Source organism: Mytilus galloprovincialis, chromosome 1, assembly GCF_965363235.1.
Source record: "Mytilus galloprovincialis chromosome 1, xbMytGall1.hap1.1, whole genome shotgun sequence".
NCBI lineage: Eukaryota > Metazoa > Mollusca > Bivalvia > Mytilida > Mytilidae > Mytilus > Mytilus galloprovincialis.
The window spans coordinates 76,671,418-76,691,646 of record NC_134838.1 but is presented as its reverse complement, the minus strand read 5'-3'; the positions used below and the strand labels follow the sequence as shown (position 1 = coordinate 76,691,646).

The window sequence follows — 20,229 nt, the reverse complement described above, 5'->3', positions numbered from 1 at the left end:
ATAGATTTAAATTTTGAAGCTTTGACATTTAAACACATACACACAATACCAGCTACTGATAATGCAGGTTTTACTATACCTACAAATAAAATCAAATACTTGGGAGGCTCACAAAGGGAGATTTCTGTTCTGACAACAGATGATTGTTTGAGTTCTTGGCAAATAGCGATAATTATACAATCAATAAAACAAACAGTGGAGACTGCTTGCAGAAAGACTTTTTAAACATCTATATTGAAATGTATCACTTTGTTACTTAACAGAATATAAAGTTATCAACTTCCTTTTTACTGTAGCTATGTTCAGGCCATCCCATTAAATACACTAGTGTGTTTCCTTGATATTACGGTCACTTATAAGTTGTGCCAAATTTTGTGCATTTGAAATTGATACAGGTAAAAAAATAACAGTACATGTATTTTAACACCATGAAAGCAGCCAATTACCTTCCTACCTCCAGTAAGTTTTCATAGAATTCAAAGCAGCAATCCAGTTGTAACATAGCGATATTAAAAAAGAATGAAAACCAAACTCAGGCTAGATTTTACATTTGAGAATTCTGTAGCAAATTTCTTTGTTTACTTGTTATAATTATTACTAATTAGATAATATAAAGTTTTTCAGAAATAAATATGGAAAATAAAACTTTCAACAGCTGTTCTATTAAAGAATTTTCTGCTCAAAAAATATCTCAATAATTATATAGATACAGGTATATTTTGTGTTACATACCGGTATTTTTTTTTTATATAACCATAAAAACTTGACTATCATTCCAGTAATGACCCATTTCTGTAACTTATATACAATTACAAACAATAAATTGTGAAAGAGTTTTTTATCCAATTTATGAAAATTTTAATAATCTACCCTGCTTTTTGCACTTATCTGATATTTTCGAATTTATATGAGAACTATGGAACAAGCAAAAAGCTTAATATCCAAAATAGATTTTTTTTTATTGAGATTACTTCCCCTTCTACAAGTTGATTTAAAAACATTTGATATCAGCATCTTCACCCGTCCTGAACAAAACATTCTTTCAAAAAAACAAACATTTTAATTTTTTTACCATTTAAATTTATACAATATCAATGATAGGTGAAATAACCTAAATGTTGACCTCATTAAATATCTAATAATCCTGAGGTCATTTCCAATACAACAGGTTTCTGCATGAATTTTAAACTCCTAAAAAACTACAATGAATGTGATGGGACATTACCTTAACCTCCCATGTAGAGCCCCAATAAAATACCCTACATCCTTACATCAATGATCTTGGCTATTGATTTTGTTGACCCAACCCATGAGTGAAAGTGACAAACAAAACTGTGTAAACATGTTTATGTTCACTCTTTGTTTTGTTCAATAAATCAATATTCTTAATTACAGGGGCCAAATACAAAAAAGTGTGGATGATTTCTGGTGCAAACTAGTGCATGCCTGGACATATGTACTATCTAGGCAATGCCTACTGGTGGTTACACTAATAAGTCTTCTGATAATGTGTCAACAATTGAATTTTTGGGCCTAGGACAAAATCCAACCAAGCATAGAAAGTGGGTCAGAAAATTTCTGTTATGAACAGAGTTCATGAAAAGTTGTGGTCTGAAGAAATGTCCACCACAATTTACAAAAGACTGACGCTATTTTGGTATTTTGCAATAGAAATAAAAGTGAAGACCAGTGGATTTTCTTCAAGGACCACCTGACGGGAAAAGAGATTTCAACAATTCTGGTTACAAAATTGTCAAACATTCTGACTTTAATATCAACATTACACAGCAATTGAGTTTAAAAAGAAATGATAAATGTCTTAATAATATAATAAACAAAGGTTGGAATACACACAGCTTGACAAACAACTGGTTCTTAATTCTACAAAATATTCAACTCAGATAGAAGCAATGTTAGACACTTATTTGCATGTGTTTTTTAATAGTTTCTTACACCAGCTCTTTAGCATGTAAACAAGTAGCTTGGATTGATAACTATCAGCATTAATATATGTAATGTGTCCATGTAAAGGGGCATAACTCTAGAATGGTTAAAGTGTTGCCACCAAAAATTCAAACTGGATCTGTGTTTTTGTGGTAATAAGAATTGTGTACAAGTTTCATAACATTTGGTAAGGCAAACTAAAGTTAGAGAACGGAAACCAACTTTGGGACATACATATGGACGACCAAGGGTAAAACTTAATGCTCCCTCTGCTACGGTGTGGGCATAAAAACAGACATAAAACACCAAGAAGGGATATTTAAAACTCTATAAGTCACAGAGAGGCCAACAGCATCTTGGGTTAAAAACAAAAGGCAGACAACAGTCTACAAAACACTAACTAAATAAAATATTAAAGATTGAGAAACAGGAACCCTACCAAAAACCTAGGTGACCTCATGATCAGGTGCTCTGGAAGGGTTAGCATATACCTTCATTTGATCATGTTTTTCAATATGTATATAAATATGCCATCTTGGCTTGACCTTTCAAATTACAATCTCCAACAATGCCATCTTGCATTGACCTTTGAAATAACTATCTCCCAAGTGCTTTCTTACAGCAAATATAAGTGTCAAAATATCTTATATTTGGATCTTAAAAAATATCAGCATCTCCCATCAACTCCAAAATTAGACTTCGTCTCTGTAAGAATCTGAGAAGAAATTGTAAATACTAACAACAAATTATCAATAATGTACACAAATTAAGTCCCCTGGACCTGGTTACCTTTTGTTTTAAAAGGTCTAATTTGCCAGTCATTTTTTTACACTTATGAAGTTTATTTCCCTGAAAGAAAATGCAAATGTAATATTTATAACCAATATTTCCATTCTATTTCTTGATCTCAACTGAATTATCGAAGGAAAAATAGGTACCAACTAGTGCAACAATTGCTTGCACTCTTCCCCAACCAGTTGACCTACTTTACAAATTCCATATCAGTGTAAACAAACACGGTGAAGATGACATACTTTACAAATGTTATAATCACTGTCAGCAAGTTCTGTGAGGACAATCTATTTCAAACTGCCAGAAAAAAAACATAGTGTGAAGATTTAAGTGATGAAATGATATAATACCACAAAGATATTTGCAGCTGTAAGATTAACCAAAAAACAAACATCCCTATCTTTTCCAATGCTAGTGTTAAAGTACCTGAAAAGTGTATGGAATTTATTCATATTCTTGACTGCCTATAATATTAGTTAGTGATATTTTGTGTGACCTTGTAATAGGTATTTGCCTACTGAATATATGGATACATATATGCAAATAATAGATACCATTCATACAGAGCCACCACTAAAATAAGGGGAGATTACCAGTATTACATTACTTATATGATACATGAAGTTTTTTGGTCTGATGGATATGGGCAAAACTTGGGGGGGATTAAGTTTAGATGGAGATTACACAACTAGTTTGAATATGGCAGCAAACACATAACCAGAAAAGGCTTAATTAGTGTAGTGCCAATAATCATTATCTCTACTAAAACCCAAAGATGCAAAAATGAAAGTAAAGCAATCACATGTAAAAGTTTAATAAAAACAAAGAAAAACCTCAACTGAGTTATAAATCAAAATTGATTGATTGGTTGATTGGTGTTTAAATTTTTTGAGGACTATTCAGTATGTGCTATTCTGTAGGAAAACTGACAATCCATTTCAATTAAGATAGGAGTCCAGCAACCATGCAATGTGTTGGATTGAAACCTGCTACCTCAGTGTTGACATCCTAGTGATACAGTCGTTTGACTACCTAGACCACTTGGTCCCTGAGGACCCCATATGTGACTGCATGTTTTAAGATATATTTGTCCATAGGACACCAAGTATCTAGCAGCATGATCACTGCCAAATCATTTAGTGAAGAGGAAAAAGTAGGTCACAGTGTCCTAGATTATGTTTAAATTCTAACTTTCTCAATGAAGCTTATTTTTGGCAATTAAAAATCTAATAAACTAGAGGCTCTAAAGAGCTTGTGTCACTCACCTTGGTCTTTGTGCATATTAAACAAAGGACACAGATCGATTAATGACAAAATTGTGTTTTGGTGATGGTGATGTGTTTGAAGATCTTATTTTACTGAACATTCTTTCGGCTTATAATTATCTCTATCTATAATGAACTTGGCCCAGTAGTTACAGTGGAAAATATTTTGTAAAAATTTACAAAAATTTACAAAATTTATGAAAATTGTTAAATATTGACTATAGAGGGCAATAACTCCTTAAGGGGTCAATTGACCATTTTCATCATGTTGACTTATTTGTAGGTCTTACTTTGCTGTACATTATTGCTGTTTACAGTTTATCTCTATCTATAATGATATTCAAGATAATAACCAAAAGCTGCCAAATTTTCTTAAAATTACCATATCAGGGGCAGCAACCCAACAACGGGTTGCCTGATTGGTCTGAAAATTTATGGGCAGATAGATCTTGACCTAATGAACAATTTTATTCTGTAAGATTTACACAAAATGCTTTGTTTTCAGAAATATGAGCCAAAAACTGCATTTTACTCTATGTACTATTTTTAGCCGTGTCGGCCATCTTTGTTTGTGGGTGGGGTCATCGGACACATTTTTTAGACAAGATACCCTAATGATGATTGTGGACAAGTTTGGTTAAATTTGTCTTTATAGTTTCAGAGGAGAAGATTTTTGTAAAAGAATACAAAAATTTACGAAAAATTGTTAAAAATTTACTATAAAGGGCAATAACTCCTCAAGGGGTCAACTGACCATTTTGGTAATGTTTGACTTATTTGTAGATCTTACTTAGCTGAACATAATTGCTGTTTACAGTTTATCTCTATCTATTATAATATTCAAGATAATAACCAAAAACGACAAAATTTCCTTAAAACTACCAATTCAGGGGCAGCAACCCAACAACAGGTTGTCTGATTCATCTGAAAATTTCAGGGCAGACAGATCTTGACCTGATAAACAATTTTACTACCTGTCAGATTTGCTCTAAATGCTTTGGTTTCAGAGATATAATACAAAATCTACATTTTACCCCTATGTTCTATTTTTAGCCATGATGGCCATCTTGGTTGGTCGGCCGGGTCACCGGACACATTTTTTTAACAAGTTTGGTTTAATTTGGCCCAGTAGTTTCAGAGGAGAAGATTTTAGTAAAAGTTAACAGACGACGACAGACGACGGACGCAAAGTGATGAGAAAAGCTGCACAGTAAGCTACTGTCAAACTAGAAATGGCCTCTGATATCTGGAGACTGGAAACAATCACAAAGGTAGGACTGGATACAATCACAAAGGTAGGACTGGATACAATCACAAAGGTAGGACTGGATACAATCACAAAGGTCTGGATACAATCACAAAGGTAGGACTGGATACAATCAAAGGTAGGACTGGAAACAATCACAAAGGTAGGACTGGATACAATCACAAAGGTAGGACTGGATACAATCACAAAGGTAGGACTGGATACAATCAAAGGTAGGACTGGAAACAATCACAAAGGTAGGACTGGATACAATCACAAAGGTAGGACTGGATACAATCACAAAGGTAGGACTGGATACAATCACAAAGGTAGGACTGATTACAATCACAAAGGTAGGACTGGATACTGCAAATCATAAAGATGACAAACCGACTGTTTGGGAATTAAATTCAGCATCTATCCAAATTATGATGTCATACTGCTACACAGATACTTGCAATTGAACCAGGTTAGAGAAGGTATGGCCACATCAAATTGCTAGAAAAGGTGTGTGATATATTCCTGGACTTCGCTAACCATCATTTAGAAAAAGAAAATGAGAAATTAGAATATATCAGATATGCAAATGTCACCTTTATTGAGTAATGGACAACTCTCAGACAGAATGTACATAAGTTTCAAACAGTTGAACAAACAAAACACATTTTAAACATATGTTACTAGCTGAAATTTTACTAGATCTGAAAACAGGACAGGGTCAAAACTTTTGAAAGTAAGCAAGTACTTCCTGTTAGAACCTCATTAAATACACTTCTGAAACTGGTGTCCCATTTACAGCCATCACCATGTTTTCCTGATAGTTGACAAGGACATAGTATAGTCTAGTCTTATTTAAATTAATTAAAGCTCTGTACACAAATGATGAATCTTTACAGAAAAAACACAAAAACACCCCTGATGATCTTGAGATCTCCCAAATGCTGAAGCAGTGTCCACTAGTTCTACTACAATGATAAAACAATAGTAACTGTAATTAAGGCAAAATCTTGTAAATATGGTTATTTTAAATGTCAAATGGACAAAAAATATCACTGATTTTCAACATCAATATTTGAAAACCTTTCCTCTTCTTACAAAACCATCCCTGATCAATAGATGCAACTGAGGTTCACAATTGGGGAGTTAAGTATGATTACATCTGCCACAAATAAAAATCATCACTATCTGACTATCAGGTTTTAGTTTATTCCATTTTTTTTTTTCCATTTCTTTTTCAGATACATCTTTATTGTTTATTTATTTTTTAGTCAAACCATTTTCACTTATTTAAATTAAAACAAATTAATGCCTTAGAATTATGCAATCAATAATCCTTGGAATGATAAATTTTATAAACCCTTCACGTCTCCCCTAAACACATTATGTACTGGTATACAGAATGAGGCTAACTAAAGGAAATTTTCATTCTTTTTGGTTTAAAATCTATCAAAACTGGCTAATTAAAATTAAATAGATAAATTGAAAACATTTTTTATTTGTTAGTTTAATCTATAAGATTTTTTTAAATTACTGACCACCCCAAGTTATTTTCTTGTTTTTAAGATTGTAAACAAAGGTAATGTTTACCATGTGTTTAGTTGTTCCGTATTTTAACTCATAAAATTGGCATGGTGTGGCCTATATCTCTTGTACATTAATTTATACACAGGTATTGTACAGAAACCTTTCCAATGGCCTACTTTCAAGAAGCATTAATCATGTTTAATTTTTAAATACATTTTCATCAACTTTTTTTCAACTCTTACATGCATTTACAATTACATTCCTCATTTTACAAAACAAAAGTTTTATTACAAAGAATTCCTGTAAGAACCCCCAGGGATTCCTCAATTCTATTGATTTATCAAGTGAGTAAAGTTTCTATTCATAGTCCAACTTCAACCTGCTGAAAATCTGTAAACATTCTATTATTCATGCATGTCTACACCAAGGCTAGGGCAGGGAAAAGATCCCCAAATTTGGAGTATCAAAATCAATTAGCCTGGTTGGTGTTTACTGATATTATTTACTATATACTATTGTAGTATTGGTAAATATTCAGTAAATAACAGATATTTGAATTTTACAATGGTGTCACATTTAACCAGTGAAGCATAGCATAGCAAATCTTTTATCACCTTGTTCGACCCTTACCTTTAAAAAGATTTTTATCATGTATCTAGCCTTCTGTGACAAACAGCTCAGATCATGGAAAATTATTCAGAAATTCCAATAATTAAACGATTTTAAATGATCTATATGGTTCCATTTTACTTTTAAAATTAGGGGGAAACTGCAAAATCAATTATGAAATTAAGTATTTAATATTGAAGTCAACTTCTGGTCAATTGTAACTGGTCAATACGGCAAATTTGAAGTGGTCTATAAATTTTGTAAAAATTTATTCAAATCATCATTCCTTAATTCAATTAGAAAATGATCAAATGTTTGTGCAAGAAATATTATAGCCAATTAATCTATCACTAATTTGGAAAATACACTGAAAGAAGCTATCAAAGGTTATGCACAAAAATAAAATCAAAAGTCCACATCCTTTTAAAATGGTACATTTGTGCTATATTTCACTGTGGTGTATTGAGAACATCAGATTTCACATCTCTCTTCTTTCAACACAGGAAGGGACAATTAAACTAACTGTGATAACAACAATTCTTATATTTTAAAGACCCATTAAGACTCCTAAAAATACAGAATGTGGCTAGCAGTTTTGTACCAACATCCAAGACTTATTCTGGTTTTAACAGAAGTGATTGACCATAATATAGCTTCACGTTGACTTTCACACTTTATTAAGATGCTTTTAAATTTCTTTTGTTTAATTGAGTTGGTTCATCAAAGAAATCAAACATTTCGAGATTCCGTTAAGTTGAGCAGTACACTGCATACAAGTAGTAAATGCGAAACAAAATATGTACTATTGAAATAAAATTAATTTATTGTACTTACGTGTGCCATGCCATTGACACCGTACCCTGAATTTACAAAACCCTGAAAAATACAGACAAACGTTTTAGTTACATTAATTAATTGATTGTTGTTTGTTTAACATCAGATTTTAGTTATATAAGTAACAAAAAAAATTTGTGAATTCCAATATATATCATTCTTAAAGAACCATCACATATGAATATAAATGGTGAATGTGTCCATGGGACACAGATGATGGCCATGCTTGCTTATCATATAAAGTTATAAAGGGACATAACTGAAGAACGGTAAAAGTAACACCAGCCAAAACTTGATCTGAGTTATATGTATTTTATTTCATTTGAAATAGGGTTTTTCCTGTTCGCTGTTTGTAGTAATTATTTATAGATGGGAACTAGTATAACTAGTTTGGATACTGGTTTTGTAATAGTATGTACTATTTATAAATTTGATGTTAGGTGCAGGAGGCACGAGGAAAGTTTTGGCTGTTTTTACGGGTGGGGTTTAATGGTACTATATAAAGTTTGGCATTTAAATGTATTAGTATCGAAGGTGCTCGCAGTTACGTCGAATTGAAGTTGGTCACATAGGTATATATGCAGTTGCTGCTATGTTTATTGTACGTACAGGTGTTGGAGGTATTAGCCGAGGAAAAAGAAACGATGTGAAAGAGGAACAATGTTATATGTCATGTATTTATATATTGTTTCAATCGAAGAAATAAGTACAATAAAGTAAAATAAAATATTGTATCGCAAGAGAAAAAAAGATGTTACTGCGAGCAACTAATCCTATATCTGTGTTTGTCTTAATTATAGCCTATTGAATTTAGAGATTAAATACTTTAAATTCGGACGATCAGGGCGAGGGAAAATTTAAGTGGTAATAAGCATTGTGTTAAAGTTTCATAACATTTGGTTGTGCATATGTTAAAGGAACAGAAACCAGATGTACTTACGGACAGACAGATTTACAGAGGAACAAGGGTAACACTTAAAGACACCTCTGTTGAAGAGCAGCAGCAGAGGCATAAAAGATTTCACAGCAAATATACAGTTCTATGACTGATTCGTGTGCACAGTTCTCTTTCAGTGTGAAAAACATTCTGTCTTATTTAGCAAGTGAACCAAATATTGTGTGTGCTTATTAAGTAAAATGACCGTTTAATTTGGAACAAGTAGTTTGTCATTTTTACAGCCACATGCATATAGATTCAGTTTATCATAGAGTGCCTAAACTTAATATTTCCTTCATAATATGCATGATTCTATGCATGGGACATCAGTTCCTAAGCACAATTTAGGGATTTATCAGAGATATAGCTGATGTTTGTTAATCTGACATAATGTTATATTTCATTAAAGCAAGAAAGAAACTTTGGCAAAGAAGCACTCACAATGTTGAAGCAGAAAAGGTACAGAGAACAAAGCTCACAAAATGATACCCCAACCCCTTCTATGCATTTTATTATATATACAAAATAATCAAAGATTTTGTATTCAAGGAAATCAAAATTTTACAGCTGTAGTACTTTGAATATTTGGACAAGTTGGTGACCTTGACCTGTCAGACATTACAACCTTATTTGTGACTTAATCCATTGGTAGGCAACACTAATACAAAATATCATTTAAAGGTATTTTATAGTTCTGAGGCAGACTGGAATTTGTTTATTTGAAATGATGTTATTGACCTTGCAAACATTCCTTCCTCATTACATCATCTTGCTTATAGTCCTTGTTGCTTGTAAAAATTATTTCATATATCCCAGATATCATTTAACATGTTCAAGGCAGTCAAAATAACAGTGGTCAAAAGTTATACACAAACAAATTTTGGATAGATTTGAGAACTGGTATACCCTTCAATAGTAGGTATTTCATATTTGACTTAAATGTTGCAAAAAATATTGTTGAATTATTCCTTAATTTAGTATATCATTCCAAATTTAAGAAAAGGCAAATTTTATTTTTTACATATAGATGTATTTGGTGTAAATTTCATCTGAGTTAGTGGGGAAAAACATACCCCCCTTTTTGTCAGTCCAAAAGAAAGCCAAATATTCCAATACAAAATATGCATTACTTACTTAAAAATATAATTTGTTTAATGAAAGAGCAGGCAATTATCTAACATTCTCCTTTCTATTTAACTTTATTTTGTCAACATGTAGATTCACCACACATGCTTTCTTCTGTTGTAATTATAGAACTCGCAGAAATCGACTAATAAAACATTTAAGTTTAAAATCTAACAATGAAGTCAGCAAGCAATCAGTTAAAAACAAATATTTAAAAGTAAAACAGTTCTCCAATACACATCCTGTATTATATAATACCAAATCTTCTTTGTGTACCTACATGTACTAATTTATGTGCCAACAACAGTGTGATAAGTTTGGGGAAGAAAACAGTTACAGTTAGGACCCTTACACCTTGTTTAGAGAGATGTCACATTCAAATCAATAAACACTACACACAATACCAGTGTGTATAGATTTAAAGCTCAGATATTGATTTTTAGCTTTAGAATATGTGTTACCATCTTTTTTAAACATCAAGGAATAATAACTATCAACAAAGCATGAAATATCATTAAATAATTATTGTTACTTTGTGTAGGTAAAGTTGAGGCTGTACCTCGTGTACCTACAAAACAAAGGGGTACAATCCATATACTAACAAATTAGTCTTTAAGTGACTAAATATGAACTTCAATAGTGAAAAGTCCATTCTAGAATTTTCCCGGACAGGTGTCCTTGGAATCTTTCTGTTATTCTTTGTTATCAAACAATGGAATATATATGTTAAAATTTGCTTGTTGCATTTTTTCAAGTCTAATGGCTGTCCTTTAAGTTAAAGTTTAAATAAAAGCCTTACAGTACTACCCCAAAAATTAAACCATCCCCCACTCAAAAAAATAAATAATAGGGCCTTTCCAATAAGAGGATGTGCACATTCATCTTGTTTAGGTAATACAAACAGATTATGCCTTTCTATTCTGTTTCTTATTTTAAAACTTTCCAGACTTATAGACAAATAGTAGGTCTCTAACAAATATGGAACCCTAATTTAGTCACATGTTGAAATCTTTCTTTGTTCAACTGACAACATACTGGCAGAAATTTAAAGGCATTGGTTTCTTAAATCTTTTTCTGGACCTACTATTGTTGAAATATGATTTGATTCAGTATTGAGAAACAGATCACCAGTTTTAAGCTTGAGTATCAGTCGCCCAAATGCCAAATAATTTTGAGGGTCTTTATGTTTATTGGGATGGCAACTTTCAAACCCTTAAAATCATTTTAGCAATGTGCATAGCAAAAAGTCCTTTCAAACAACTTATTTCAAAATTTGCTCATAATTTTTTTTCCAATAAACCTTTATATTTAGTAACCATGGTAACAATATGTGACGGTGACTGTGGTCAATTATCATTACTTTCAAGCAGAATTCAAATGTTACATTTTCCAAATAGTTCTGTATCAATTTCCAAATTTGTCATAGATTAAGCACTGCAGTTATTTTATTTATTAGTTGATTTTACCTTAGAACTACATGTAGCAAAAAGTTCAGTTACTGTGACTACTTTGTGTTTTGGTCTTTACCTTACAGATCTGCTAAATAGACTCTCTTCTATTGATTTTTACAGTTTTTTCTTATGTTTTACAATTACACCACTGTCCTAGGAAAGGGACTGGTGTCTAGACCTGCAATTTAGTTGGTGGCTCATTGCTGTCTAACCAATTTGTTATTTTTGTTTATAGAAAGAGTTATTCTCTTTTGATTTGTTTCATATTTTGTCATGGTATGGCTTTTTAAACTTAATATACTGTATGGGTGCTGCTCATTGTTGAAGGCTGAACGGTAACCTTTGTAAACATCCTCATCCTTTAATCTCTAGTGGATACTTTATTGGCAATCATACCATATTTCCTTATTCTTATAAATAAATTATACTGCAGTATATATGATGTTAAGTTTTGTCAAAATGCAGTTTATTTACAGAGAAAACTTTTGGTTATGAGCATACCTGTGGATTATTCTAAAAATAGCAAAGACTTAATTTCATGATTCTAAAAGATGCTTATACTATAGAGTTATTGCATGAATATTGGGGAATATTGTCCCGAGTAGAATTTTATATTGCACGAGCTTGCGAGTGCAATATATGTTCTACGAGGGACAATATTCCCCAATATTCATGCAATAACCCTTTTATTGTATAGTAATATAATATTTAAAAGTACTAACTGGTTTAAACTAAGATTTTGTCGTTGATGACGTCATGAATTTTGAGGATTTATTGCACTAGTGCAATATTAGAATTTATTGCACGCTAACTTTTGGTTACTTTCTGTTGGAAATATTATATTGCTATACAATAATATAGAGTTATTGCATGAATATTGGGGAATATTGTCCCGAGTAGAATTTTATATTGCACGAGCTTGCGAGTGCAATATATGTTCTACGAGGGACAATATTCCCCAATATTCATGCAATAACCCTTTTATTGTATAGTAATATAATATTTAAAAGTACTAACTGGTTTAAACTAAGATTTTGTCGTTGATGACGTCATGAATTTTGAGGATTTATTGCACTAGTGCAATATTAGAATTTATTGCACGCTAACTTTTGGTTACTTTCTGTTGGAAATATTATATTGCTATACAATAAAAATAATTATTTTACAGAACTCTGATCACTTATAGCTGCTGCGACCTTGATCTTATACATATACATGTATATACTTAGTTATCTCAAAATCAATAGAGGTCCTCCTCCTTTAATGGGGATTTATCCTTTAAATTTTGTTATAGATTATGTAAAGTTATATATATTATATATAAATGCATGATTCAACAGACTTTATTTGGAATTTGAAAATTGTAATGTCAAGACTGATTGAACTATTGGATCAGTACGTATACTCCACTTGGCCCAAGTTGGGTCCAGACTCCCATACTTTAAAGCTATCCTCTTATCACAAGCCAATTTTGACATCAAATTACTGTAACCTAAGTTTGTACAAATAATTATTTTAAAACAATATTACAAAACTTAAATTCAAATCATGTGTAATAGAAATAAGTTTCAATTTAAAACTTTTGTAATAATCAACTTTTTGCCTATATTACAACTGATACCATTTTATATGGCCATGGTCCTTATCTACATCCTCAGAAGGTTTTAGGCCTTTTGGCACATAATTGTTTCATATTAAGCATACTATCCAATATGCCTTTTATTTTTTTCCCAATGTAACACAGTATTTATTCCTTAATAATTCAACTCATGAATTATTAACTTATAATCATCAAGTGCAGTTCAAGCATTTTGAAAAAAGTCCCCTATCCAGCAGAAGAATGTTTCAAAAAAGTCTTAGCATTAGCCTTATATGTAGCAACTAAATGGAGCCTTGGTCCTAGGGTCCTCCTTCTAAATCTGTCTCTGAACTCATTCTCACTTTATGTCACTACTAACAATGTCTTGTGCAGATTTTACCATTTCTTCCAAACAAGGCAGTTCAAGTTAACTTTTTACATGTACACTTCTATCCTTTAAAGTCTTACATTTAAAAGGAGTCGCCTACTCAAGAGTCACCTACTCAATGCTAAAAATTCTTGAATTAATTATTTTACTCTAAACTTATATAAAACCAGCATCACGATGTTTCAGATTTAGCTGCGAGTTCCCAACTAATCATTAGTTGAGTTGGATTTATTTTTTGTCTAAATTGGAATATTATTAATAAAAGCTTAACTTACTCTAAAGTCTACAAATCTAAAGCAAATTTCTATGTTCAAGAACCTCAACTGCTACAAAATTGCTCTCAACAAGTAATGAAAATCAGATTTTGGAGTTTGGAGGGCAGGCCACCTTGTGATCTTTAAAATGTTTAAAATCAACTATTTCAAATTTGTCTTAAAAGTGACCTGAGGATATGAGTTCGTTTTAAAAGTGATCTAGTGACTTAAGAGGGTAGGTATCTTACTAGGCACCAGTGACTAAAAAGTTATTATCTCAAACTGCATATATCAATCAAATTTTGAAGCAAAATAAATTTTATTTTCAATCTGTATTGTGGACACATTCTAACAACTTGGAAGTACTCTCCATCCTTTGCCCAATCTGTATTGTCCAACATGTCCCTAATCTCAGTGTGGATGAAATAAAACTTTACATCTAAGCTGTTTTGTAAATTACTTTAATTAAGGTTACAAGCAACAAGATTGATGAATACTGACTGATTCATTTCTCTTTTTTTCTTATGTCTACAATTTTTTCTTCACTTTTATTGCGTGACTGTAATACGTATGTTTCCTAAAAATCACTTTAATATGTAGGGTGTCACAGTCACTACCATTTTTAGTAACAAACAATCTTTTTCAAGAATTGTTTTGATCAAATTGGTAATATAAAACTTTGTCCTGTTACATGTACCAAGATACTTATAAAATGACCTTGAGACAAGGTCATGAGACATCCTTTTGTCATTGACAACATTTATTTGACATTCAACAATTATCCAAAGTTAGGGATTCAACATCAGGAATCTTAGCAGGGATTGTCTTCAGTTATCTCCTAATATTTTTGTTGTCAATCATACAGGGAATTGAGTATTAAGCTTTGAAAATAGTGGCAGATCCAGAAGTTTTCACAAGAGGGGCCCACTGACTGCCTTAGAGAGGGAACGCCCCAGTTATTCCCTATATAAACAACCAATTTTTTTCCACAAAAGGGGCCCGGCCCCCTGAAAAACCCTCTTAATCCGCCTCTGGAAAACTTTGTATCCAGCTTTTCTAGACTGGTGCAGATATTGAGCTTGGCATATTGTAACAATAATTTTCAATGTATTCAGACTTTATGTTGAACTATTAATGTCTTGTGGGTTGCTGTTTCACTTATTTATACACCAAATCTATTTTCATCCATATGAAATCACAATAGTCAAATGGTCAAGATCCCAACAAGAACCTTTGCAACAGTCTGCACTGAAAGCCTCTAGTCTGATTCCCCAGACAAGTATGAATTTTATTCAGTCTAGAAAGCATTTGATAAACTTTGTTTAGACACATAAGAAAGGTACATGTAGGAATAATGTTCTTCCAACTAGCAGTTGGAAAAGATTCTGGTGCAGACTGTTACAAGGGGCACAAATTTATTAACACATAAAACACAGGATACCATCACGTAGGAGCACTCCATCAAAGAGAGGATAACCTGTTGTGTAATTCATAGATGAGCAAAATAGGACAGCACACCATTGGCCCTTGGTTATGAATACTTACATAATCATGAAATGCTTTGGCTTCACTAGAATGATCACATGTGTCCCTTCGTTCTGGAGCTGCACAATATAAATCCCAAAATACACTGAAATAGAAAAAAATATGTCATTTTCAACAAATTTCAGATTGGTATTGGTAGCACATATATAACCAGTCAAAAATTTATAAATTGTACTTGGATGCTGATCTTTAAGGAGCAAGATTTGTCAACACTTCCTTAAATGCATTTTCATCAGCAATTTATCTATACTCCAAATTCCTCATTTCCATAAATGACATCATTGTACCTACACGAGTTATATTTTCATACTGAAAAACAAATTGATGCATATTTCAAATACCAAAAGGGCATTCTTGATCTTCATGCAGGTTGAGAACTTTTAAGTCATTTTTGAAGATCTTTCAGCAACTTTCATGATGAAGAACTACAATTATGATTATTATTATAATTCATTGAATATTCCTTGTCATTTCATAGTATTGACCTGTGTTCATCAAAGCATTTTCTTAGTTCAAACATGCACATAAACATGTGATCCAAAATGTGTCTATATGTGTACTAAGTGTGAACACACTTGCTTCTGGAATAACCTTCATCAGACACATGCAAAACTAAAAGTTCAGTAAATTAAACAATGTGCTTGAAAACATAAAAACTAAAATAGATGAAGTTGTAAGGTCAAAAGGTCAAGGAAGAAGCAAACAAATTTTTTCATAATTACATAGGTTTTTTATAATCTTACATTTTCAGTAAAAATATTTAACTATAGAGTAAACAACATAATAATTGTTAACCTATTCAATATGATGCACTGTTTTGTGAAGAAAGTCGAAAATTTGTCATTTTTAAATACACACAAGAAAATTATCCAGCTAGATGATTTCTAAATATGTTTACTTAAAGAAGAATTATTTTGTCTTTGTGATGACCCACATAGCATACCATTACTGTCATGACTTAGCTTTGGCCTTGACAGTAATAGCTGTTGTTTGTTAAGTAACAATGCTTATGGAGCTGTTTTTTTTTTAATGACTCATAGAAATATCCAGTTAAAAATAAGGCAGTTTTCACTGTAACTAACTTTAGGACAGTGTCAGGTTTTACTGCTACGCAAAACCATTGACTATTGCAGATATGCAGGTGTACAAGATTCTGGTTGGTTGACTGAGGAAAACTATAGCAGCTCTAAAATCAATACTATCACAAAATCAATATGTCTTCTTTAACCATCAGTTTCTATGGAAAGCCCTGCAGGCCATAACCGCTCAGCCATGTCCCTCATACATAATATATACAAAGTTAAAATTTCAATTCTTCAAACTTTCATAAACCAAACAATGATGTTATGTCCTTGGGGTTAAATATGAAGTGGGACGGTCACTATAGAAGACCTACATTCCTGGACAAAGACTTGAGCCAATTGTGAAAACTTCTACACATGTCTAAAACTCAGAATGAAATTTATAAGGCAAATATATTTTTTAAAGTATTTTTACAAGTAGTTCATTTCATTTGCATCTGAAATACATGTGCAATTTACCTATATACATGTATGTATTAATCTATGAAGACTATATATTGAACCTTTAATTCACCAGAAACACAAATTATTACAGTAACTGAAATGTGTATTCTGTGAAAACCAAACTCAGCGAAAAAGAAACCATAAATATCCAATTAAAAATCAGAATCAAGATTTCAACACAAAAAGATGTTTTCGTGTGTTAATTTATTACCTGATAAATATGCTGCCTTTTTTGCATGCACACAACTTGACAACTTTAAATTAAAACAAAATCCCCAAAATGTGTACATAAATCATGTTTGTTACATCTGTAACTCAGTTGTGTAATATACATTTTTACATGTTTTAAATTGATTTTTTTTTAGAATCTGAATGAAAGGTTCTAAAAGGAATGTTTATCTACTAAAAACATTTTGTTGGAAAAGAAGGTGAAGATTTTGACAAATTTGGGGTATTTATTCAAAATTCTTATCAAAAATCAAAATCCAATAAATATATACCTATGTATTGTCTTAGTTTTAGGAAAAAATAAATTCAAATTGGTATAGGGGTCTACAATTATAATTAAATGACTCTAGAATCAATGGTTAAAATTACGCCACCAAAATTCAAACTTGATCTATGCTTTGTAGTACATGTAATAAGCATTGTGTATAAGTTTCATTTAATTTGGTTGAGACAAACTAAAGTTTGAGAACGGAAACCAACTTTGGGATGTATAGGTAGACAAGAGTTAAACTTTACTTAATCAGAGGCGGATTAAGAGAGTTTTTCAACAAATGGAAGTTTTTAACGACCTTGACTGGCTATACAGCCCTCTCACGGTCGGCTCGGTGCCCGAAGGCGTTTGGTGAGCTTTGAATAATTTTGTCATCGGTCAGGAACAAGTGGTGGTCACCATTTTGGAGGTTGCCATCTTGGTTTTGTAAGTTGTTTTGGTTTGATATGTTGACTAATTTGATGTTATTTCTTCACAACGGCTGCTTTCAGGGCCAGTTTGGTCAGCTTGGCAGCCCGCTAACCTCGATGAAGGAGTACTGGTAGATGAGTCGTGGATGTAGTTCTAAAGATGACAGGAAGCGTTATCAGGACCAAAGCCATGAGGCAGTGAAATGAAGGTCAATCACCCAACACCTAGGATACAGCCCTCGGACGTTAATCGGCATAACACTCCCCATGATACAATGGTTTTGGAGTGCATGTTAACGTGGGGCGGCCCAACCATTGCGTTTACTGTACGGCGTTGGATTGGTTACTGTCATTTAAAGAAGTAAGTTGTTGATCATCTAACTGTAAACCCTCATCGAAGATAGTGGGTAAAGGAGAGCTGGCCCAGCACATCCGTTCAGCTGTAATGACTGAGAATTGACCTCGTGAATGTGATTGTGATGAAAGGGTTTTTCAGTCCCCCCCCCCTTTTTGTAGGAAAAATTTGGTTGATTATATAGGGAATCACTGAAGCATGACTGGAGCGGCCCCTCTTAGGCAGTCAGCGTGCCCCCACTTATGAAAATTTCTGGATCCGCCACTGTTAATGTCCCTTCTCTAAGGTAGGAGCATAATAATTTGCAAAAGATTTGACATGAAATGTTTGCAATATTGTAACAAAAAAACTTCATTTCAATTTCATCCAGTTAGATATTGTAAACTTGATAGAAATTTTTAAGGTTAATATTACTTGTAGACTGAATATTCAAGTTTCAGTAGGTTTTATCACAGTTTTAATTTTACCCTGTAGGTGAAACACATTCAGGCGAAGTTGGGCATCTGTTATTGCATTAAACACTGCAAGCCAACTACTTTTGGGAAAACATGTATTTTATTCCATGTATATGCATAAGGCAATTTAGATTGCCTTTGCAGAAATTTAATTTCACTTTTTTCTAATTTTCTTACTATATTTTTATCAGAAACAACCCAGTGTTATATATTTCTGACCTTTTACATCACATTATTTTTCTACTCACAAAATTACAGTTTGATTAAAATTACAGCATTTTATTTCCATAAATTTCAGGAGTTCTTATTACCATTTTTCTTCTAACATTTTGTTATTTTTGGCACATTTGAAGAAAATCAAAATCAAGCTCATGATAAAATGCACACCTTAAATGTATTTATTAACACCTAGCATGATATAAAAGTTGTACCTTGAAAACATTAGGAGTTTCAGCCATATCTCTTTTCACTAATCTTTTTTTAAATGTGTGAGGGTCGAGTTATATAATGGGATGGTGTGGAGAACTTAAAGGAAAGGGGTTTTATAAGTGTAATTTCTGATAGGACTAATGTCTAAAGGACTATGTTTGATTCAGAGCTGACATACATGTATGGTAAAGACCTGTGAAGTAGGTCAAAATGCTGTGAATTACAAGAAAAACAGTGAAAACATAATGCCATGTAAATTAACACATTAACAGTATATTTATACATATATAACTCTATGATATAGTTATTTTAATTTCTTGTCCTTGTTGAGAGCCAGGTTCATGTACTTTTAGATCAAAATGCAAAATTACCACTCTCCATCCCCAGTTTATTGAAGACAAAAATTGATCTTGATCTAATCTATCTGGACTTGATGCAATATGCTTTGATTAAAGCATAATTCATTTTTGTCACTTTCCCTCTCTCCAAAATTTTGAAGATAAAATATTTGATTTATAATAAGACCTTTTCTTACTTGCTTTTAGCATGGGGAAAGGTTATACATGTTTGTAAAATCATGGTATCCTATTCAGAAAACTTTGCTACAAAACTTAAAATTATGAAATGAATTTTTATTGGTTGCTTTAATTTTTGAAGGATGCTGGCCATCAATTTGATGCTTTGTGTATCGTAAAACAAAAATCTGATGCATTTTTCATGATGTCACTTGTGTTATGGACTGATAATGTTTATGCAGCAAGAGGTAGTACCCTGAAAAAGCCAGAGAACTTCAAAAGTTGTTTGTTTTGACATCTTAGGTGGACATTTTACTTGTGTAATTTAACAAAACTACCGGTTTTTAAAACTTTTCTGCCATTTTGCAAGGTAAATCATGGTGCTGGCTGCTCGTGTTGGGTCGTTCATGCTATACATGAACACTTATACAAGGAAATAGGGAGCAGTTACATTGAATCCAAGACCAAATAAGCAGGTCCACATTAGACCAGGTTTGATAGTTTATGGAAGGATATGTAAATCGGTTCTCTTTTATGGTTTCCTTGC

General features: G+C 32.3%; 1 protein-coding gene across 16 annotated transcripts in view; it reads right to left on the bottom strand.

Annotated features, from left to right (window-relative positions):
* Window positions 1–20,229, bottom strand: part of LOC143084604 (single-stranded DNA-binding protein 3-like) — a 78,133-nt gene that overhangs the window by 52,097 nt on the left and 5,807 nt on the right. For 14 of the 16 annotated variants that reach the window (XM_076260842.1, XM_076260840.1, XM_076260845.1 and 11 more), the window contains exons 5-6: window positions 15,494–15,578; window positions 8,215–8,256 (exon numbers count right to left, since the gene is read on the bottom strand). In XM_076260842.1, the coding sequence (XP_076116957.1) occupies window positions 8,215–8,256; window positions 15,494–15,578 (127 nt within the window). The remainder of the gene's footprint in view (window positions 1–8,214; window positions 8,257–15,493; window positions 15,579–20,229) is intronic. The other 2 variants (XM_076260835.1, XM_076260843.1) reach the window with 1 other exon arrangement.